Below are 23,314 nucleotides of genomic sequence, written 5' to 3' on the forward strand. Positions count from 1 at the left end.
ATGTTTTAATTTTTTTTCTCAGACTGAAGCGGAATTTATTTTGACATTGTGCAAATGAGGATGCATGTATTTAAAAGTCAACCGTCAAAAAAAAGAGGAATAATTATCCCACCCCTGGTCCACCACAAACTAACTTTCTCATCCAAATTCAACTCCAAAGTGGTGTTTGAAATCCCTGGACAAACATTCCCTCTAATTTCTGATCATGATTTTGGAGAAAGATTAAATTGTTTGGGGCCATTTCAATTTGGGTATATTATTCCAGCTAAATTTTCTTAAGACTTCTGCCACATGGGTGTTAAATGCAGGGCTAGGGACATACTCTTTGCCTACACCTTACAAGTGTGTCTGCTTCTGGTGTGAAAAGCCAAATAACAAAACACAGAAAGGATCCAAAAGAAGAAAAACACCAAGGTTCTCCTTTTTAGAAATGTGGAGCAACCATTTCCTGTTCCGTGTTAGATACAGCTGCCGAGAAAGCAGACTAGGGGGAAGATAAACTGATGCTACCTCAGATGTACAGAAGCTGTGGCTCCTGGCGGCCTTGCAATGTTACGCCAGTTTAATAGGGCATAGATACACCTGTAGTCCAAAGACCTCTCATCCGTGTTTGACCCGACCGAAGCCTGATGAGTAAACCCTCAACCACTCAACCTAAACCTCCCTCTTTGATTCCAGCGCCGAACGTGTATTTTATTCGCGTTGCGTCACAGCTGAAAGATCCTTGAAAAAGGGAACGGGGGGCTGAGGGGGAAAAAATCAATCATCCCAATTTCTCTTTAGGTTCAAACTGCCTCGGGTTACCCCGACATCGATTTCTTAGCCTCTTCACTCAATTGCATGCCAGACCGTTTTGTGGAGTGCTAACTATTAGCCAGTGCTTCCCCCCTTCTCTAATGTTCTCTATGTACCACAGTGAACTCACAAAGCACACCAAGAGGGGGATAATTGGTTCTGACACACAATGATGAGGCCCGCTTTGCTTCCCAACAGAAATCCCCGCGCTTACTTTCTGTGAAACCTTCTTAATTGATGCAATTATGAAAGATAAGTGGATGTGATGCTACCCCAACCCCCACCCCCACCACTCAGGACAGGCTGTATGCACACCCGAAGGAAATTGGTTTTGCCAGCCTGATAGGTAGTGCTAATGACAGGTAGCTAATGCTACCCCCTTCCCCTTTCTGCTGTGTTTGCGCTAACCGCTAACGACCGGGTTGTTTGCACAGAGAGCGGTATCATTAGGGATGACTTTTTCCTGGACAGCAGTTGAGCATTGGTTGGGAGAGTTAAAGATTTCTCTTGACAGAGAATAATGAGACTATTGATTGTCCTACAAGATATTTACCAAAGTCTACCTCAAAACCACAAAGGACATCCACAAGTGACGGGGGGCAGCACCCGTGGAATGCAAGCCTGGAGATTCCTCCTGATGGAAAGAAAAGTAACGGCTTCACAACGCCTCCTCTGTCCTTCGGGGCTAATACGTCTTGATAAGGACTGTCTCGCTGGACACTTTCTTTGCTATTTACTGCTAAGTAAGCATGTGACTGTACTTTTTGGGGGAGTCAAATGAAAGCAGAGCTGTTGGGTGAATGAATGGATGAAGGAATGAATTGCAAGGAGGCAAACTGTTGATACTTGGAGGTCATCCACAGTGCTGTGATGTGTTACAGGTGACCACGAATGGGAGGGCCAGCTACTACGTGTCCTACCAGAGAGAGCCGTTCATTCGCATCAAACTGCCCAAATACTCTCTCCCGAAGGTAAGTTAGCCTTTCCAGACTATCCGTCATGATTCTGATATCATGATTGCATCAGATTTCCATATATTTTCATGAATTTATGTATGAAGTATTAAAAGAATATCCTGCTCAAGACCTAGTCACTGATATCACACGTACGTGTAGAGATAGTAAGCAAAAAGGTTTGTCTCTTCAAAAAGATGTATCTCTACAGCATCTCCGTGTATTGCTTTAGTTCTGCGTCTGTGTAGTCTGGGAGGTACTACACGGTCTAAACCCATCGCAAGGTTGTACAGTGCAGCTGAATCTAAGGGACTTCCTACTCTGTATTCAGTCTGCGGCTGTCAACCTGATCCCACGACCAACCCCTCGATGTTCACATTGTTATAATCTGCCACCCCCTCGTGCCATCCAATCACCACTCCTCTAATCTCTCCGACTCCTCTGATTTCCTCCTCGACGTGCGTGCAGGACCTGCACATCGTCAGCACCGACGAGAACCAGGTGTTTGCCGCCGTGCAGGAGTGGAACCAGAACGACACGTACAACCTGTACCTGTCTGACACGCGCGGGATTCTCTTCACGCTGGCCATGGAGAACGTCAAGACCACGCGGGGCCTGGCAGGAAACCAGATGCTCGACCTGTACGAGGTAGCTACGTTACGCTAGCCGCCGCTAATGTAGGGAGTAGCACAGCGGATAATGCTAAGGGGGTTGTTAGCGCTCCAGGCTAGGTTAACCTTGTTGGTGCTTAGGCTATGCTATGCTACAGGCTAGCGAAGAACACTGTAGGTCATTGCGTTAGCATTCATTGCAATGCCCCCGTTCCGTCTCCTTCCCTGCTGAATCCAGTTCATCACTGAAGTCCACTGGCAGGTGTGATGGTGAGAGAGAGGGAGGGAGATATTGGCCTGATTTTCAAGTCAGCGCCAGTGACAGAGGTTTGGTAATTAGCATTGCCACTGCTGTGTGTGTGTGTGTGTGTGTGTGTGTGCGTGTGCGCACGCGCGTGCTTGCGTGCATCAAGAACTTAAGATCAAGCTCCTTTTCAAAATAAAATGTTCAATATTCCCCCGAAACTTCAAACTTCAATCCGTCTTTTATGGAAAAGACAGACATTTCTCTTGAGTTCACACGCCATTTATATGGCAGAGATAGATACCTTTTGACCAAAGCACTTTATAAGTCTTGTTTATTGTTGTCGCAGCCTAGAGGGAAATGCTGCAAATGTCTGTAGAACCCCCCAAAAGTCTCACAGAATTGTTCTGTAAATGGTCTCTGGACAACACAACAACAGCTTACAAGAAAGGTCTCATTTCTCCCATCTCTCTTTTTAATGCTCATTGAAGACTCAGTATTTTTGAACTACCTCTCAAATCGATTATTTCCTTTGAAAATAGTCATAGTTTAAAATCTAATGGCAACGGTTTTGATGCTATTTTGCCTACAATGTTAATATTTAAATGTGACCATCACACAATTTTTAAACCTCAAACATAAAAAATGAGAAAAGTCTTAACTGTTCTGCTACAATCAGCATTTCATTAAAATATATTCATCCCCAACTATCATAGTTACCCAATTTCATTTTTACTTCTCCCAATGAGCAAAAATGGTGGTGGTCAGGGGGGAAAGTTGTGGTGGTGATTTAGTTAATGTAGTGGCCATGTTGCTCTCCCAGGTTGCCTTTACTGCCAACTCTCTTAAAACCCCCCTTCCGGAGCTCTGATTCAGCAGCATATCCATATTTCTAATAGATTGCGGAAAGCTTAATTAATGTATATTGGAAAAATTGTAATGTGCTGTCTACAGGGGGTGGAGGGGGACACAAAGACGCTGTCTCCGAGGGAGAGGGGGGGGGGGGGGGGGGGGTTAGGCAACAAGGGTTGATCTTTTATCATCATCGTCGGGGTGGTGATGGCACGCCTAAAGTCCTTGTTTTATTGCTCGTCCAAAGATAATCTCGGATTTCATAACCACGGAATGTAAACGGTCCACATTAGTATTTTCAGCAGAGCACTGTGGCGGGCCTTGGAAAGCCAGTGGCGAGGTCATAGCCAGTGGCGAGGTCATAGCCAGTGGCGAGGTCATAGCCAGTGGCGAGGTCATAGCCAGTGGCGAGGTCATAGCCAGTGGCTAAGTCATAGCCGGTGGCGAGGTCATAGCCGGTGGCGAGGTCATAGCCGGTGGCTAAGTCATAGCCAGTGGCGAGGTCATAGCCAGTGGCGAGGTCATAGCCAGTGGCGAGGTCATAGCCAAGTGGCGAGGTCATAGCCAGTGGCGAGGTCATAGCCAGTGGCGAGGTCATAGCCAGTGGCGAGGTCATAGCCAGTGGCGAGGTCATAGCCAGTGGCGAGGGTGGTGCTGTCTGATTTCCCAGCCTCGGAAGTTCTCCCGCTGTGTTACACACACACACAGACACACACGCACACACCCACACAGACACACACACACACACGCCTGCACACAGAGGCCTAACCCCTCCATTAATACTGCACACCGCCGCTAACACTGTGTTACAACACATAATCGCTAAATAGAGATAGGAGAGGATGGAGAGAAGGGTGGGTGGGTGGGGGAGGAATGGAGGGAGCGGTGGAATAGGAGGGCTGGATGGGTAGGATGATAAATAATTACCCCTGGTGATGGACAGGTTTGGCCAGAGGAAGGAGGGATGCTTCTCATTAGTCGTGTCCATCCCGACCGCCGGGTTTCTATGACGATGTCAAATACGGCGCCTATTAGTGCCACTTACACCAACGGAGCCCTACAGGAAGGGAGGGATGTCAGTGTGTGTCAGTGTGCGTGTGTGTGTGTGTGTGTGGGCGAGTTAGGGAAAGACATAGGACTGGAGCTTCTCACCAGCCGAGACGGCCTAACTTAATGCAGGTCATCATCGGGCTCCCCCATCACGTCCAGCATGTCACCCTTCAGCATGGGCAGAGAGCTGACACGGCGGGAGGCTGACTGGAGAGAGACGAGGAGCATCGCTGCTCTGTGGCGTGTGTGTGTGTGGCGTGTGTGTGGCATGTGTGTGGCGTGTGTGTGTGGCGTGTGTGTGTGTGGCGTGTGTGTGTGTGGTGTCTGTGTGGCATGTGTGTGTGTGTGTGTGGTGTGTGTGTGGCGTGTGTGTGTGTGTGTGTGTGGTGTGTGTGTGGCATGTGTGTGTGTGTGTGTGTGTGGTGTGTGTGTGGCGTGTGTGTGTGTGTGGCGTGTGTGTGTGTGTGGTGTCTGTGTGTGTGTGTGTGTGTGTGTGTGTGTGTGTGGTGTCTGTGTGTGTGTGTGGTGTCTGTGTGTGTGTGTCTGTGTGTGTGTGTGGTGTCTGTGTGGTGTGTGTGTGTGTGTGTGTGTGTGTGTGTGTGGCGTGTGTGTGTGTGTGTGTGTGTGGTGTGTGTGTGTGTGTGGTGTGTGTGTGTGTGTGTTCCGTAGGTCTCTCGGGAGACAGAGGGTGTCACAGCGCAGAAACGTGTCAGCGTCAAATAGGCTGACGTTTAGCCATGACACCGTCGAGAAAACCAGGGAAGTAATGAGGTGTTGTAGGGGCGGGGGCCAATTAAAGAGAGCAATTAAAGGGGAAGGCGACTGGGCGTTTGATGGCTGCTAGACGATATCTAAGTCGAAGAAGGAGCAGGCGGGGTGGTCTCCTTCTGTGATCGTCAGTTTGACAGACAGGGCCTGCATCTCCAATGACAACCCAATGTACAACCCCACACAGTCCACTACCTTCGACAAGCGCCACACTATACTGAACCGATGTCTGTCCATAAGTAGACTACTAAGTATTACAGAGTAGGATGCAGTTGGAGTACCGCAGTACGAAAGCAGTACACAAGTATTACCAGTTCAAAATCTGTTCAATTCAGCACAATCTAAACTAGCGTTATCAGTGTTAGAACGTTCCAGACCGCCAGCCACGCATGTCAGAGGAACCCTCTGACGGCGGCGCCCGCTCTTCAGGTTGCAGGTATCAAGGGGATGCTCCTCGCCAACAAGCGCCAGGAGAACCAGGTGAAGACCTACATCACGTACAACAAGGGCCGCGACTGGAGGCTCCTCCAGGCCCCCGCCGCCGACCTCGCCGGCAACGACATCCACTGCGTCCTGGTGAGTTCACGGTCGAGTCCGGGGGGGTGCTGCCATCGTCCTGTTGGCTAACTCCCATGCGTTTGCCTAGTCACATCGTCGCGTTAGGGAGCGGGTTCGTTTGAGTTGAACGTGGAGGGGCTTGTGTGTCCTTGTGTCTTCGGCGGGGGTGTCTCCCTGGGGTCCCTCCTAACCCCTGGAGGGGAAGTGTAACTGGATAACTATTAGGCGGAAATGATGTGGAGACATTAGATGGGAGTCCATGCTGTTTTAAGAGGCAATTGCCGGGCCACGTCGGGTCAGGTTGTAGGTTCAGCGTGATTGTGCATTCATGTGACATTTTAATTACCGAGCTGGAATCTGTTTGATAGCCTGGTTAAATCCCCGCTACCCGATGTGTCCTTGGAGCAATGTCACACGAACAATTGAAAAGATTAAATCCATTGTTTCTTTCTCTCTTTTTTTTTTTCGGTCTGAGGTTTCTCTCTGGAGGGGGGGAAGAAACGGAATTTGTCTTTTGTTGTGTGCACTTGCCCTCGAGACTTGACACTCTGTTTCATGTCGAAATCCTCCTGACTTCGAATTAATGACTAGATGAATGCCATTAGAACCAACAAAAGACATGACGACTTTTCTTTTTATCGACAACTCGAAATGACGCACTTGTGGTTCTAATGTCGCTGCTTTTTGAAGGGCTGTCTTCTAATCATCGAACACCGAAATGTAGGATGTGACGTCCTCTTGTGTTACATCTCAGTGCTTTCAGACTTGGAAGGAACGTGCCATCCTTCTCTGAGTAATTAACCCTAATCAGATAATGCTATCCTTTAAAATCCAATTCATTGGGTGGATGAATTGTAACCGACACAGTGAATCGGCGCATGGTCTTTGTGGATGTGGAAGAATTGGTCTGAAATGGCTTTAGGCCGTTCCTTGTCGCGCACACACATGGAGAAGCTGACTCCTTTACAATGTCTTAATCGCAGGTAATGGAGGACGTTAACATTGAGCACATGCTTAACCCGTAGAGACGGCACGTACTACTACACCCCCCACTGACGTTCCCTTTTCTTGTCCTCCATCCAGCCCTTCTGCTCGCTTCACCTGCAACTCCACACGTCTGAGAACCCTTACTTGTCAGGGGCCATCTCCACCAAGACGTCGGCTCCAGGCATCATCGTGGCCACAGGTGAGAACACACAATCACGACTCTCCCAGTCGACCATTGCAACGCGGTAGCACCCTGTCGGCCTGTTTCCCAGGGCTGACCGTTTCCTGACAGGCTGTGTGGTCTCACGGGGACGGGGACAGCTCAGCGGTAGAGCGTTTCATTGCGGATCGAGAGGTCGCGGGGTTACCCCTGGACGCCGCTCTGGATGTAAGCGTCTGCTAAGTGAATCAATTTCTCTCAAGAGCCTCTACTTGGTTATAATCTTAGTTTAATGGCCCAGAAGGAGGAATGATTCACTTTGTAAACTTGAAGTTTACTTTTCTTTTTCATATGGCGGCCTTTCTTGAACCAGGTTTATACTTTTATACTTTGTATGTTTAACCTAAGTTTTTATAGTAGGCCTGTGTTATTCAATAGCTACACGACCAAACATTTTGGCTTCGAGACTGTTCTGGGACTCTGGCCACAGTGTCGTTTTGATTCCCAGAGGGACACTCTCCTTCCGTTGATGGTCACCCTTTTTATATTTTCTTTTGTTGTCTACAAATATTCACACTTAGAAAAGTGTGCCTGTTCTGACCGAGGTCACGTGACACAAAACATTACCTGTGTGTTCAAGCATACCTCTGTGTGTGTTTGCACTGTGTGTGTGTGTGTGTGTGTGTGTGTGCGTTGGCGTGGTGATTCACTCCCTCTTTCTTTGCTTCCCTTCACACACGTCAACTGGTGCGGAGATCGCTTCATGAACATGACAAACACCATCCCCATCAAACACACACACACAAACAAACACACACACACATCCCTGTTCAAAAGGCTGGGGCCTCAACATGGATCAACAAAGTAGTCTGTATGCGGGGGAAGCTTGAGGAGAGAATGTTGAGTCATGTCTCTCTGTAAAGCCAGGAAAAGCAACCTGGAGTATTGGATGTTACCTCACTCCAGTCGTGGGGAGTGATGGGATTGAAGTAAGATTGGCGTTGCCTCTCGATGCTGGTTTGGGAGGTCGGTTTGATATTTTCTGAATCCAAAAGTTTCGAATTTCGACTTAGAGATGATGAAAGTTAGAAACTTCTTACTGAAGCTGTTGTGATTCACGACTATCTCACGACAATCTCAAATACTGAATGTATATTGAACGTCAATATTTCTCATTTCATCGGCATCGCTCTGCATTCCAGTGACCGGTCGGCAGATTAAACAAACATAATGAAAACTAGAGAATCCATGTGTCATCCGCAGGTAACATAGGGACAGAGCTTTCCTACAACAACGTTGGGATGTTCATCTCCTCCGACGCCGGGAACAACTGGAGACAGGTGAGTCCGGAGGCTGCAGCCAGGATGGAGTCTCGTCAACACCGGCTCATCTCAGCGTGTGATCCAGCGCTGACGGGCACATGCTTCCACTCACCCCCGTCTCTCCCGCTTCCAGATCTTTGAGGAGGAGCACAACGTGTGGTTCCTGGACAAGGGCGGGGCGCTGGTCGCCGTGAAACAACCCTCGGTTCCGACGAGGCACCTCTGGTAGGCTCCACGCGACCGGATCTGAGATGCTCTCGTCCCCCCGTCCGTCCCCCCCCCCGCTTCAGCCGTTTTGACATGCTCATTAGGGCGATGCCTAACCGCATCGCTGATGTCTGGGAACGGCGGCCGGACGAGTCTGAGTGTTGGTTCGACTCGGCTTTCCGGGGGTCGCGGTGATACCGGGGAGCGGAACTATGAAGCGCTAAACAGACGCGGCCACATCTGTGATCGACAACACCCTTGGTCCTCGTCGCCTCGCGTGTTCTCCAGGCGGCTCGGGGGGGGGGGGGGGGGGGGGGGATTGAATTGAAAGAAAGGGCCGCTTTCACCACTTTTCTCTCTCTGCTGCTCAGCCAAGTTCCTTCTCCTTTAGTGTTGGCATTAGCACATTTTCATCCCGGGCCCCTAAATTGGGAGCGGCCATGTTTCGCCTCAGTGCAGACTAATCCAAGGGAGACCAGATCCACTTCTTAGATCCCGTTTCGGAAACCATTTTAAAATTAGTTTTAGGATCAGCCGAGTGTAAACTTTCAGTTTTTTCTTTTTTTTTTTGTCTTCCTGACGAAAGGATTGAAGTGCGCTGGTGGAGAGGACTGTCTGACTCCGTCGCAGTCAGACTCGCCACTTCCACTTCCCCTCCTATTTTGGTTTTCTGATTTTATTTCTCCCCCGAGCGAGTGCAACATTTCCCCAACCAGTCCAGATCCTCCTAATGGATGCATGTCAACGCTTTGTCTGTTTCCCGGGTGCTTTTAGCCAGATGAAGGCAGCGTTGGAAGGGGAGGGGAGAGGTAGGGGAGGGGTGAGGGGTCTGTGTGAGTGGGCCGCTCCTTCCCATGCCTGTTTGGGGGTTGTGACGGCGCCGGTGCCGTTGTCACACTCAGGTAGTGCGCTTGTTCGCACTTCGGCCATGTTGTTGATAAGCTGTCAGAATCGATCGAGCCCAGAACCCCGGCGATGAAAGTTCTCCCCACGCCCAGACACACACACACACACACTCACACAAAACCCCATCCTCCCCCCGCCCAGACACACACACAAACACACAGACACACACAAACACACAGACACACACACACAAACACACAGACACACACACACAAACACACAGACACACAGACACACACACACAAACACACAGACACAGCCCCATCCTCCCCCACGCCCTCCATCTCGTCAGTTTTGTAGTCTTTACTTTGAAACATGAAGCCGTTTCTATTCTGGTTGGCGATGGTGGAGCTTTTATAATGTTTTGCAGCTTCCTCTCCTCACCTTGTCAGATTGGCTCCAGACCCTGTTTTTTCCGTTCAGATAAGAACCTTCTTTTCTTCTTCTCTCCACTTTCCTTTTGAATAATTTTCCGCCTCTCTGCTTTGATAGTCAACACTGTACCTTCCCCCCCCCCTCAATCTCCTTTTGTATCTAGCAGAGGCTAGAGTGGTTAATTACAGCTGGAGGAACCGGAGATTGGTATAGGTGTGTATTCAGAGTAGTCACTTGTTCTGATCCCTTCCTGAACTCGTCAACGCTGTTATTGAAAGGGTGCATGTACCTGTGTGTGTCTGTGGAAAATACACGCGTTCTCAAAAAACGATGTTGCCGAGTTCAGGAAGGGATCAGTACAAGTGACTACTCTGAAAAGAAAAAATCCAATTGCTGGTTCTCTCACACACACACCCACACACGCACACACACTCACACACAGACATTATACAGATAATAACAACTACACACAACCTGTGACCTACACACCTGATAAACAACCACAGTAAGCACACACGCGTGTGGTGTTGTAATGGTGTGTTGTGGTGTGTTGGGTCACGCAGGATCAGTTTTGATGAGGGGAGGCAGTGGGCCAGGCACAGCTTCTCTCTGGTGCCTCTGTTTGTGGACGGAGTCCTAGTGGAAGCAGGCACTGAGAACCAGATCATGACGTGAGTAACGTGAGCCTGTGTGTGTTTGTGAAAGGTGTTTGGTGTGTGTTTATACTGTCAGGTGTGTGTTATTCTATTCTTATTTTTATTTTTTTCATATTGTTATCTTTCGGTTAGCATTGAGTTTTATTGTACAGGTAAGGTGGCAGAGAACAGAATGAGAAAGTCCCATTGGGATTTAGATAGGGAGGGAGTTATCAACTCAAGCTGTCAGTCTATCTCATGCTGAAGTATGATAAACTGACAGAGACTCGATTCATCAGGGTTGTCACTGACTGCATTGAACGAACGGCTCATTTGATAGATATAGTATTAAGTAGATGTATTAACACGGACGGCCCAATTACTCAGAGACCTGACCTGATTGGTTAGAATGTGGCGCACAGACAGCTCCTGTCATTTTATATCAACTGGAGTGTTTTTCCAGGTGGATTTTATCAATGAAGTTTTAAGAAAGTGTTTCCTGTCGGGGAGTTTGGTATGGTGAGTGCGTTTTTTGGACAAACTTTCGATCAGCCTCATGTTGTCGACACGGTTTGTAGGTTTTTCGGACACTTCAGCCACCGCTCGGAATGGCAGCTCATCAAGATCGACTACAAGTCCATCTTCAACAGGCTGTGTTCTGAAGAGGACTACCAGACCTGGCACCTCCACAACCAGGTAGAGAAACGCAACCGCTGAAGATAGCACTGCCACTCTGAGCCAAGACTAGCAGATCATAACTCAGTATGGAAATATGTCTGAACCTCGGGTTGGTAGACACAGTGGGAAGGACTAATGATGGTGTCCAGTATGGATTTGCTGTTGTTGTTGTTGACACTTGTCTCTTGACACGATTCTGCTTCCTGCCTCTTCCCTTCAGGGCGAGCCTTGTGTGATGGGGCAGAAACAGATCTACATGAAACGAAGGCCTGGCAACTATTGCATGCTGGGAAAGGACTACGCCAAAATCCTCTCTGCAGAGTCTTGTATATGCCGGGCCCATGACTTTGAATGGTGAGGAGGAGGTTTCTGTTTCACCCACACCCGAGCACCACAACACTGTCTACTAGAACCACGGGACTTCCCCTTTAACACGGCACACCCGAGCACCACAACACTGTCTACTAGAACCACGGGACTTCCCCATTAACACGGCACACCCGAGCACCACAACACTGTCTACTAGAACCACGGGACTTCCCCATTAACACGGCACACCCGAGCACCACAACACTGTCTACTAGAACCACGGGACTTCCTTTTTAACACGGCACACCCGAGCACCACAACACTGTCTACTAGAACTACGGGACCTCCCCTTTAACACGGCACACCCGAGCACCACAACACTGTCTACTAGAACCACGGGACTTCCCCTTTAACACGGCACGGATGAGGGCAGAGCAGCTACGAGTCTCTTGTGGAGTAAAAGCTCATTTTGACAGTTTATGGTGTACTTTCTCCCCATTTAAGCATATTCCGTTTTGATATGCAATTTCAAACACTCATTAATTTGGTCCATTTGTGGTGTCAGTTTTCCAATAATCTGATACGTTTCTGGAATCATTTTACGCCATTTGCCCATAAAGTCTTTTGGATGGCTTTGGCTCTGTTTTGTAATAATGTAGAGAAGACGAGGGGAATAAACAGTTTCAATTTGTATGCAAATCCCAGGCTAGCTGTTTTTATCGTGTTCAAAGCAGAGGACTGAGGAATAAACAGGCACGTTTTTATGCGAATGTTTTCAGAGGTCAGACTTTATGTGTTTTAATTGCCATCCATTAACGTCTGCAATGTGATTTGTTTTAATTATTTTTCGGGGGGGGTTGGAATTATTCATTTTGGTCCATATCTGACCACATGACCCTCCTGTCTATCTCTCTCGCCCCTTCACTCTCCCTGTCTCTTTTTTTGTTCCCTCCCTCACCCCGTTTCTACAGTTGAAACGTGTTGATGACGGTTAACGTCATGTTAAAAGCGGTTCTTATTTTACTCTTGTTTTCATGTCCAGTTCTTGTTTGAACTTCCATGCTTTCCTCCAGTTTGATTGACAGCGTTTTCACACAATAAGCCAAGTAGCAAAGCCAGCCTAACCGAAGGCGATTGGCTGGAACAGAATTGGGGCACATAATTGGCTGGAAAGCTGTGGGTCGCTTTAAAAAAGAGAAATTGCCATTTCACTGGCATTGAGCTGTCTGTATTGCTAAAGAACTCTAACATCATTAGCTTACACAACATATTTATAGGGGACACAACTTGTGTTAACTGAATTTCTTTTCCTATTGTACCTTTAATTGACTTTGAAGTTTGCACCTTAGGCTGGGCAGGAATGACCTGACAGTTCATTACACAGGGTCTAGGGTCATGTTAGCAGCTGTGGGTGGACTAATGACTGTCAATGAAAAACAATACTGCACTTCAGTCTATATGTGGAAAGCAGTTCATTTGTATTCACACTGAGTGGGAATGCAAAATAAACAAATCTGGACATGTGTTCAGCATTCACGTGTAGGAAAGATAAGATTCGATTCTGTAGCCGCTGTTCACCTGCAGGTAAAAGACAACAAATTCGATCAAACGACACAAGAGTTTTCACCAGCTCTCAAAAGTAAACTCCTCACTCTCATCACACCTAGTTCAAACCTGCTCAGCGGTCAGCTTTACCAAGCAGGACGCCACCATTTCACTTGACTGCTTGTCAATGCTCGGGAGGCTGGCCAACGATGAAGGGACCAGGCTAGTCCTTCAGCCACCGGGCTCTACTCTTGTTGTTGATGATGTGTTTTCTTTTCTCTCCCCCCCCCCCCCCCCAGGCTCTGTAATTGATTGATAAATCAATGTCACAGTCATTATTACAATGGGCACTTGCCTAACCTGTTTGTCGCCGTGACGTAAATCACTTCCTGATTGGGCAGGGGCCGAGGAAGTGGGAGTCGGCAGACCCCTACATAATGACCCCCCCCCTCTCTCTAATCAGGGGCGTTTGTCAACCCCCGTCCCCGTCCCCGTCCCATCCCCCCCCCCGTCCCATCCCTCATACATGTAATAACAACGCCTGTTCCATGCAGTCCCAGTGTTAAGGAGATGGTTGGGGAGGAGAGCTGTGATATGTCCTTCGCATGATCTATGTGTGCTCCGTGACCATGGGTCTCTGTCCGCAGCGATTACGGTTACGAGCGGAGGGGAGACGGGAACTGCAGGCCGGCATTCTGGTTCAATCCCGCGTCCGTGTCCAGGAGCTGCAGCCAGGGGCAGAACTACTACAACAGCACAGGGTCAGTGTCCCTCCTGCAGTTCCCTGACCTCCTTTCCTGATTCATCGTCGCCTACTTCCTGTTCCCGAGTAAATGTATCGCTGTCTATCGTGCTGTATTGATAACTCTGTGCTATATCATCTTGCCGCTGTGATTAAGCACCGCGAGGTGGCCTGGGGTGTCAGCTCTGGGTGTCAATAGTGATATGGTGTTTTTTTTGGCCAGAGTTACAGAGCAGACGTAAGATCTATACTGAGTGACACACTGTACTGCTGAGAGCAACAAACAACTGGCAGCCAACACGCACACACGCACCCACACACACACACACACACACGCATGCACACACACGCACACACACGCACACACTGATTAGGATTCATCTTGACCACATCGGGTGTAAACCCGGCAACATTCCGAGAACTAGTACTTTTAAACAGGAGCTTCTCTGTTCTGAGTCGCTCTAAATGCACTTTTGTCATCAGCGAGTCACCTTCACCACAACCCTTCCTCTCAGTTCCCCACACACAACAAACACCACCACCACCACACAGGAGAAGCCGCCACAAACACAAACCCCACCCCTGACTCTCCTCTCCCAAACGTGTCTTTTTTTTTTCTCGAAGGTATCGAAAGGTGGTCTCCAACAACTGCACCAAAGGGGTGAAGGACATGTACACGGCCAGGAAGCAGCAGTGCCCCAACCGGGCCCCCAAAGGCCTGGCTCTGACCACCCGAGAGGGCGTCCTCACCACCAGCCTGGGTGCCAACGTCACCTTCCTGGTGCATCTGGACGAGGTGGGCACCGAGCCAAAATGGCTCCCGCTGGAGCTCTTCAGACAGGAAATGGATGCCGGTCGCCGCTGCGGCATAATGAATGACATAGATTTTTGTTTTAATGCCGCACGCCACACGGGATGAATATCGATGTGCTTGGTATCGATGCGTGAGGGGCCAATGGTTCTATGGCGGTGTGTGTGTGTGGTCTACCGTGTTGTCGCGCGTTGGAACATTCCGGTAGTCCACGTCAAGAGCGGGTGTCGAGAAGAATTTTAGCAGTCGCGGGGGCGTGCAGTCGGGGGGGCGGCCTCGTAAACGGGAAGTAATCTAATCCACAAAACTATTTTCAAAGTGTGATAGAGTCTTCAGGCCACTCGCCCCCTACGGCCCTGAACTGAGAGAATGAGGAGTATAAGGAGACGAGACAGACATCAAATGAGTGTGTCTGTGAGAGAGAGAGAGAGAGAGAGAGAGAGAGAGAGAGAGTGAGAGAGAGAGAGAGAGAGAGAGAGAGAGAGAGAGAGAGAGAGAGAGAGAGAGAGGGAAAGAGAAAGACGAGACCTCTTGAGACCTTGTTCCAGGGAGTGAGAGCGTGGTCTGGGTATATCCGTTCGCTTCTGCCCACTCCCCAGACGCCGGCCCGAGACGAGTGCACATTAGATCCCGGGTTCCGCTACTCCGAGTGATATTAGCGGGAGGGAGGGAGGGAGGGAGCTAGCTGCGGCGGAGATAGCGACGACTACGATGGCAGTTGGTGTTTACCCTCAGCTGCAGCTTGGAGGTAAGTGTGTCTCTCCCGGGGGTCGCCCAGGCCCAGTTGTCATATTACTACTGTGATGAGTCGGGGGAAACAAAGCCGGCGTCTATTATTACAAGAGGGGAAAGAGGGAGGGAGGGGGAGAGGGAGGGAGGGCGGGGGAGAGGGAGGGAGGGCGGGGGAGAGGGAGGGGGAGAGGGTGGGAGGGAGGGAGGGTTAGAGGGAGGGAGGGAGAGTGAGGGAGGGTTAGAGGGAGGGAGGGATAAGAGCAAAGGGAGACTGGGAAGACCATTTCTCACAGCGTCGGGTCCTCCACATTTGGGAAAATCCTCCTGTCAAATTCAAACTTTAATTTATATTCATGAGGCCTGTGATGGCAGTATTTCTTGGGGAGAGCAAATTAGCCTAAATATTTGATGTGCTGTAGGTACTGTAGAGAGAGGGCGGAACCAAGAGAGAGAGACAGGGAAAAAGACACTTTTGAAAACAGAAAGACCGGACATGATCGCTTGTTGTTTCTGTATCAGAAGTAGCCCAGATTTCACCCTGGATTTTCCCAATCTAGGATTAGCATAATTAGACTGTTTTTTTTTGGCGGCAGCGGCAAGCAGACAGTTTTCACCCCCTTGTCTGGGATTGGGCCGTGCAAAATGGTCGAAGGATGACGAATGAGACAGGTTGGTCATTTCTCCCCAATTACGTCTCCCCAAAAAACCTTCGCAATTACATTTGGGCATTTTGTGTCTGTAAGTACAGTTCCCCTTTGTTCACCTGATCTCGTAGTCAGAATAATGAACCACACTCCAGGTGATGATGGAACGTCAAAGACACCCGATCTGCCCTCCCTGTCAGTACTGTAAACCCCCGACAAAACGACATCACTGTATTTAGCCCCTCCAGTGTCAGTCCCTATGTCTCCGGGCCTCTTATGTGGTGGCTAGGTCATATCTGGCCAGCACCTGGCCCCCAACCCCCCAGCTTCCAGGGCTTGGTCAGGGTCGCCATTCACCTGGACCAGCCGACTCCATGTGTCAGACGGCACAGCAGTCCAGTGTCGGCCAAGGCTTCTCACAAAACGCTCTATTGTCATGGAAACAACACCGATGCCCGGTGCCCAGAGAACCAGGCCAGAACGGGCTCGGTTCCCCAAATTCCCTGAGAGACAAACCCAGACAAAGGATGACATTTAGCCAGCAGGGCCTCGTGTCCGTCTCAGGCAGATTAGCTGTCCTGACGTGCTGGAGGGTGAATCACAGCTGACGGAGGGCAGACAACAGACATGGACAAAAGACTGAGCGACATGAACGCCACCGGTGAGTGCTAATAGCCTCGCGCTTTGGCCCAAGACGCGCTCACCATTACGGCTTCCTCCGCGACAACACACACACACCCACTGTTGCCATTCTTTTTTTCTTTTTTTTTAAGCCTCCGGAATTTTTTTTTCTTCTTCTCCTTTCGATTTTTGCTTCAGGTTTTAATTTTCCAGGCAAAGTGGCGTGAAATATTCCCAGAGAAGCAGCCACACATGCACAAAAGTGTTGCATGTTTTCACACTCCACAGAGCTTGGAAAGAAGCAAAACAGCCAGCAAGGGGATAAACGGAAGGAGGGAAAACAGGGAGTGAGAGAAGGGAAGAAAGCAGACAAATAATGGGGTTTTTGCATTTTGTTATTGTGGTTCTTCCCCCCCCCCCCCCTCATAATCTCCGCCCCGGCGCTAATGCAGTGTTACAAATGAAGATCCCAAAAGCAATGCGTTACAATGTGCCACAGGGAAACTGGGAACTGGCGTTCGCAGGGTTGTGGGGCGGGGGGGGACAAGAGGGGGGGGGGGGGGACGAGGGGGGGGGGGGGGTACAGGCACGGATTTGGACAGCTGGAGCCACCAACACTTGTGGTTGTGTTGATCCTATGGAAGCACCAGGTGTAGACCCCACAGGAATGGGGCACAGACTCATTACACATGCAGGACACACACACACAGACGGTATGAGCAGACACAGGCAGTGACTCTCACACACACAGTTATCTCCAAATCTCTCTTTTGGCTGGTGGTCCCGATGGTGTGCGTCATGCATGCTCTACAGGATGACAGTGTGTGTTTGTGAGAATGTCAGTCAGTCCATTGACTCTTGCACCTGCCACCCCACTGTCTGTCTGTTGATTGCAACCTTGGCTTCACCGTTTTCATGGTCTCATCAAGCTCTCTCTCTCTCTCCTTTTCTCTCTCTCTCTTTCTCTTGTTCTCTGTAGATCTCTCTCACTATCTTTTTCCCTACAATTTTGCCTCTCTGTCTCTTTCTATCCATCTTTCTCACCCTCCCTCCTCTCTCAGACCCCACACGTACGCACACCCACTCAAGCCCTCCCACACCCCCGGGCCGACCCCACGCTCTCCCGGCGGCGTCGTGTAACACGCCCAGCCCAGGATGCACGCTAATGCTGGAGGGTCACAACAGCAGCTGTTGGACCGTTGACAAGCATAATAGCGACGCTAGCTCGGCCTGCCTGCCCCCGCTCCTATGCAGAGGCACCTGGCGCTGGTTGGTGGGCGGAGGTTGGGGACGTGACCCTCTCTCGCTAGCCACGCTCACACCAGCAACCATTGCACAGACACGCACGGACACAGCCAAACGACGTGCTCCCTCCTATGCGCCGCGCCGTGCTAGCATTGCCAAGTGACAAGTCAAAGGTGAAAAGTTGTTGTGAGGTTTTTTGAACATCGCCTTGGTCTCTAGCCCCTTAATTAGCATCTGTTTTATGGTCAGCACATCGCAGCAGCTCAATGTTGCTGTAAAGGTTCAAACTAATGAAACACACAGGCTGCTGCGTTGGTTTATTTGTAGAGAGCTTCAATGTGTTTGTTATCGAGGTTTGGAAAGTCTGAAAACGTTTCAGTTGTGTGTTCCCCACAGCGCACGTTAATGGTAGGGGGTTTTTTTGGGTCCGGGTTGTGTGGTTCTGCGCAGGGGGACTCGATGAGGACGAACATCCAGCTGGACTTTGGGGACGGCACGGCTGTGTCCTACTCCAACCTGAGCTGGACCGAGGATGGGATCCGACACGTGTACAAGACGGCGGGGATATTCCGTGTCACCGCCCTGGCGGAGAACACGCTGGGCTACGACAGCACCACCCTCTTCCTGCACGTCACCTGTATGTCACACTTCTAAAACGGTGTTAAATCTGCAGTCATGTTTTACCGTTGAGTAACTTATCCAATTCCCACTTCCTCTGTGTTGATTTGTTGTTTGATGTTTATTAGTGGCAACAACAACAAAAAATCAACACAAAAACATCAATGGATATGGCATAATAGGCTAAAAGCAATCTAGAAGCATTTTTTGGCATTTACCTCGCGTAGCCTACTTTCTTGCTGAGACAACACTCCTTTTCCAGTATGAAAGCACTCAAGGGCTTGCTAGACAGTTACTGTACCACAAAATGTCAATTCATGTTTTACTAAGATTTATCCCTTAGTGTAAACCCTAGAATCTAGGTCGGACAAAGCAGATTATTTAAGCCCTACGACATATCTGAACAAATTAGCCGCGCTCCCAGAACTGTCACTGGAAAGTGTCATCTGAAGGTGAAGCACATTTCCCCTGCCTGCTCGCGAGCCACACGCAGCACCACACTGACACACACTGACTCTCCTTTCAGCTTGTCATGAACCAGCGGGAAAAGTGTCACGTTAATAACACCTCCAAATCCATCCCTGTATTAAAAAAGCCTGCATGGAGTTACGCTTTAGATCTATGCGGCTCGGTGGTTGAATTGGCCTCTCGTCTCTTGATTTCCAGAGCCAGACTTTTTTTCAATTTGTAAGGTGCCATTTAAATTATTTCTCTTGTCGCTAGGCTTCTTTCAATCAGTGCACTTTGATATTTTGATAGTGGGGATGCTTGCAGTTTTCACCATGGTAGGCTATTCTTGTGTTGGAAAGTATTGGAGGAGAGAGAGAGTGAGAGTGCAGGTGAGGCTGTCACTGCCGTGCCAAACACGACTCCCGATTTCCCAGCTGAACATTTATAACACCAAACACAGTTTAGAGAGCTTGTCCAAATGAGTCAGAAAAACACGCGCGCGCACACACACACACACACACACAGACCCACCACACTTGCACACACAGGCTTACAGAACACACACAGACACACACGTATAAGCACGCACATTCCTACACCCCCACACACACACGGAATGACTAACAGAACCTACATCAGAAAGCCCGGATATAAAGCTTAGTTCCGGTGGAAGAGGATAGACGAGGACTGGAGCTATGGAAAACCAGGGTGAAACCTTGCCAGGCCGTCGAGTCACACAACCTTTAACCGAAGTTTGGCCCAGAAAAACATGGTTTTACATCTGTCGGCTGTGGGAAACTTTACCCTTGGGATTACTGTAATGCCACCAATAGCTTTGTCAGCCTCCATTTCTCTCTCTATGGGGAGTCTTGACACATCACTCAGTCAGCTATCACGCTAGGAACATGATCACCTCGATGTAGCTTTTGTTTGAGAGACGGTTGTCACCAATGTGTAACAGGTGCTGTGGCCTACTTCTTTTGTTTGACGTACATTGCATAAATACGTTGGGATGTTAATCACTGCTTTTGCATTCGTACTAGAAATTGTCGTTTCGTCTCGTCCCAGTTGAGGCAAACTCAAATCGGGTCACCGTCTAGCCAACTTCCTCCCAGCAAATGTTTTTTTTTTTTTTTTTGGGATGTTCTTGGACTCTGGAGTTTGAACGGTGTTTTGTGGTTGTTTTCGTGGTCAGGCCCCGTGGAGAATGTCCAGCTGCTGGCTCCCTTTGTGGTCATCAAGAACAAGGAGGTGAACCTGACCGCTGTGGTGTGGCCAAGCCACTCTCGAACCATCACCTTCTTCTGGTGGCTGGGCAACAACACCGAGGTACTGTTATGTACGGTGGTTACCTGCGGTGCCAGACCGCTCATAATGTCGTATGAAAAGTCTTCTTTTAAGATGATGATAATATTCATGGCTGTGAATAGAAGCTGTTATAAAAGCTGTAAAAAAAAAGTGTACATCTTTTCTAGATATACAGTTATTGACGGCAATTAATCTGATGTTACGAATGCTATAAAAAAGGTTGTTATGAATCGATATCACAAGGGAATCGAGACTTGTTAAATCCCGTTTGCGGTCCGCAGCCTGTGATAACGCTTGAGGGAAGCATCTCGTACACCTTCACCAGCGAGGGGATGAACACGGTCACAGTCCAGGTGTCGTCTGCCAGCTCCATACTGCAGGACAGCAAGACCATCGCAGTCCAAGGTGACCACCGCCACTTCCAGCACACTGTACAAGGAAATTAGGAAAAACAGCCTGGACCCCGTTTGATCACGAAAGCCGCAAAGTCGAGACCGTTGTGAATGCTTTACCGTATGGCTGGCTGTGTGTCAGAGCTCTTCGTAAACGTGTCATAATCACTGTCGGATGTTTTCTGCCTTGAGTTAAAGTCTCACAGGAATTGTTCCACAATAGAGGTAAATGACTGTGGGCAACAACAAAAAAACGCTAGTTGAGAAGAACTTTCCTGTGTGTCAGACTGACTTAATGGGTGGCTCTCCCTCGCCTCTCCTTGACAGAGTTCTTCAAATCGCTGCTTTTATCTTTCTCCCCTAATCTGGACGAGTACAACCCTGACATCGGCGAGTGGAGACAGGATGTGGGGAGAGTAATTAAAAAGGCTCTGCTCCAAGTAAGTGAATTTAGTTATTTCTCTCTCTCTCCCTCTCTCCGCCACTTTCTCCATCTCTGTTCCTGTATATTTTACTCTCTCTTGCTGTCACTCTTTCTATCTGTGTCTCTCAATCTCTCAGCTCTCTCTTTCCCCTCCCAGTCCCCCCCCTCCTTCATTCTCCCAGACACTTTAAGTCTGCTCCCCCGCCACTCCCCCCTCTCTCTCTCTCTCTCCTGCTGCCTCTCCCGCTCTCTCTCTCTCTTTCCCGTCTCTCTCCCCCCCTCTCTCTCTCCTGCTGCCTCTCCCGCTCTCTCTCTCTCTTTCCCGTCTCTCTTCGCTCCTCCCCCTCTCTCTCTCCTGCAGCCTCTCTCTCTCTTTCCCCCCTCCCCCCCTCTCTCTCTCCTGCTGCCTCTCTCTCTTTCCCGTCTCTCTCCCCCCCCCTCGTTTTATTTCTCTCCGCTCGCTACTCCGCTCCTCTCCATGCGGAGTTCGCCCTCAGGCTGTCCTGTGATTCGTTATCACACAGGTGCGCCCCCTCCCTCCCTCTCTCCCTCCCCAGAGACAGACTGATGAGCACTAATGCCTTATTTTCACAAGTCCACAATGATATGCTCACCGAATTAACTGGGAATGGGATCCTGTCTGCGGTGGCATTGTGTGTGTGGACAGTGGGTGTTGTTTGGGTTTGTGTGCGTGCACATGTGTGTGTTGGGGAGGGGGGGGGGTATTGTTGTGTCTGTGTGTGTGTGTGGGGGGGGTATTGTTGTGTCTGTGTGTGTGTGTGTGTGTGTGCAGGAGGATGACTGTCCCGGTCTGCGACACGTGGGCTCACATACCAGCATCCAGCCCCCGCCTTCTGCTGCTAGCATTTAGCGCACGGTCATTTTCTCTCATATCCATAGCATGTTGAGCGGGGGAGCTGAAGTCCAAGGCTTTGCATACAGGGTTACACGTACAGGGTCAGGGTCCTGCGATGAAGAAACCTGAGCTATTCATCGCGTGCCGACCACATTTCTGTGACAAAAAGCTCAGCCCTGCCACACATGCCTCGCATAGAACGACCGCTTCTGGTTTGCCTGAAACGATGGCCCAGCATGTTCCTGTAGCTCTGCAAGGGCATCGTAGGAAAAACCTCCTCCCTCTCCACTTCGCTCCCTTGTTCTGCCTACTGCCTTGTCTGATCACTAGTTCATATGTCACCACGTTCCGGTTTCTGTTCTCTCTCAGGCGTCCTCGTGTTGAAACCCCTTTTCAACCTTTGCTGTAGATGACAGCCAGTGTTTTCTCTGAAGGACCCACGTCGAATCCATTCATTCCGCGAGGTCGCATTTTAAAATTCCGGTTCATTTCGAAAACAAAAGGCTGCGATATGAAGGCGTTTGAGCAGCTCTCGGACAACAAAACAGGAAAGATGAGTGGGGCTTTCCTTTACAATTAAAGTCAAGGTCCATTTAGCTGTGGTGTCCCTCCATCGCAGATGATGAATACTAAATGGTCAGAGCCACTCTCTTCGTCCTGGCTGAACCCAGACAGAGCTCTGAATGGAACTTTACTGATTTGTTTCTCCTCTCTGTGTGTGTGTGTGTGTGTGTGTGTGTGTGTGTGTGTGTGTGTGTGTGTGTGTGTGTGTGTGTGTGTGTGTGTGTGTGTGTGTGTGTGTGTGTGTGCGTGCGTGTGTGTGTAGAATGTAGGTGGGTGTGCATGTGACTCCTACCTCTGTGTGAAAAGACAGTCCTTTCAAACCAACTCAAGACTGTAACTTGCAGCAACTCCATGTAATTTTGTAAGTTCACGCGCTCCCCCCCCCATACACACACACATACTGTTTCTCTTGGTAGTTAATGCAGTCTCAGTCAATCTCAGTGTGGCCATCCGCCACCCTCCACACAGAAGTGTACATTTGAGAGAGACCTGTGAACTTCTTATGTCCTTGCTACAAGATTAGCATGACTCAGTTCCTTTATCCTCGATCATGTTACCCTGTTTTGTCAGGTGTGATGTTTGAAAATTGCATCAGGGAAAGTTCAGGCGAAGATAAAATACCCCATATCATGACAGAAATGAAAATATCCGTCTTCGAAAGTCGGGTGTTTACTGCAAAGATGCTCAGTTTCACTGATTATTTGAGTTTTGCCGTGCAGTCAGATTGCTAGGAGACTCCAAAGCCCCATTCACTTTAAATATGAAACCGAGAGAACCTAAAGTGTGCAGAAGACTTCAGAAGTGTTCAAATCAAATCAAATTTATTTGTATAGCCCTTTTTACACGCAAGCATGTCACAGAGGGCTTCACATATGCCCATAGAACTGCCCCTCAAGTGTTGCCAGTTTCCACCCCATCACCGACTCACCTGCTACCCCCGGCTAACCCCAAT

At 49.3% G+C, this 23,314-nt stretch overlaps 1 protein-coding gene across 1 annotated transcript in view; it reads left to right on the forward strand.

Moving 5' to 3' along the window:
- Positions 1 to 23,314, forward strand: part of LOC134009189 (VPS10 domain-containing receptor SorCS3-like) — a 71,955-nt gene that overhangs the window by 40,844 nt on the left and 7,797 nt on the right. Inside the window, exons 7-21 of the mRNA XM_062448914.1 lie at positions 1,677 to 1,766; positions 2,217 to 2,396; positions 5,703 to 5,849; positions 6,915 to 7,017; positions 8,242 to 8,318; positions 8,434 to 8,525; positions 10,352 to 10,459; positions 11,002 to 11,119; positions 11,322 to 11,455; positions 13,603 to 13,716; positions 14,322 to 14,493; positions 18,201 to 18,387; positions 20,014 to 20,147; positions 20,408 to 20,531; positions 20,846 to 20,958. Of these exons, the coding sequence (XP_062304898.1) occupies positions 1,677 to 1,766; positions 2,217 to 2,396; positions 5,703 to 5,849; positions 6,915 to 7,017; positions 8,242 to 8,318; positions 8,434 to 8,525; positions 10,352 to 10,459; positions 11,002 to 11,119; positions 11,322 to 11,455; positions 13,603 to 13,716; positions 14,322 to 14,493; positions 18,201 to 18,387; positions 20,014 to 20,147; positions 20,408 to 20,531; positions 20,846 to 20,958 (1,893 nt within the window). The remainder of the gene's footprint in view (positions 1 to 1,676; positions 1,767 to 2,216; positions 2,397 to 5,702; positions 5,850 to 6,914; positions 7,018 to 8,241; positions 8,319 to 8,433; positions 8,526 to 10,351; positions 10,460 to 11,001; positions 11,120 to 11,321; positions 11,456 to 13,602; positions 13,717 to 14,321; positions 14,494 to 18,200; positions 18,388 to 20,013; positions 20,148 to 20,407; positions 20,532 to 20,845; positions 20,959 to 23,314) is intronic.

This window comes from Osmerus eperlanus, chromosome 22 (genome assembly GCF_963692335.1).
Source record: "Osmerus eperlanus chromosome 22, fOsmEpe2.1, whole genome shotgun sequence".
Lineage (NCBI taxonomy): Eukaryota > Metazoa > Chordata > Actinopteri > Osmeriformes > Osmeridae > Osmerus > Osmerus eperlanus.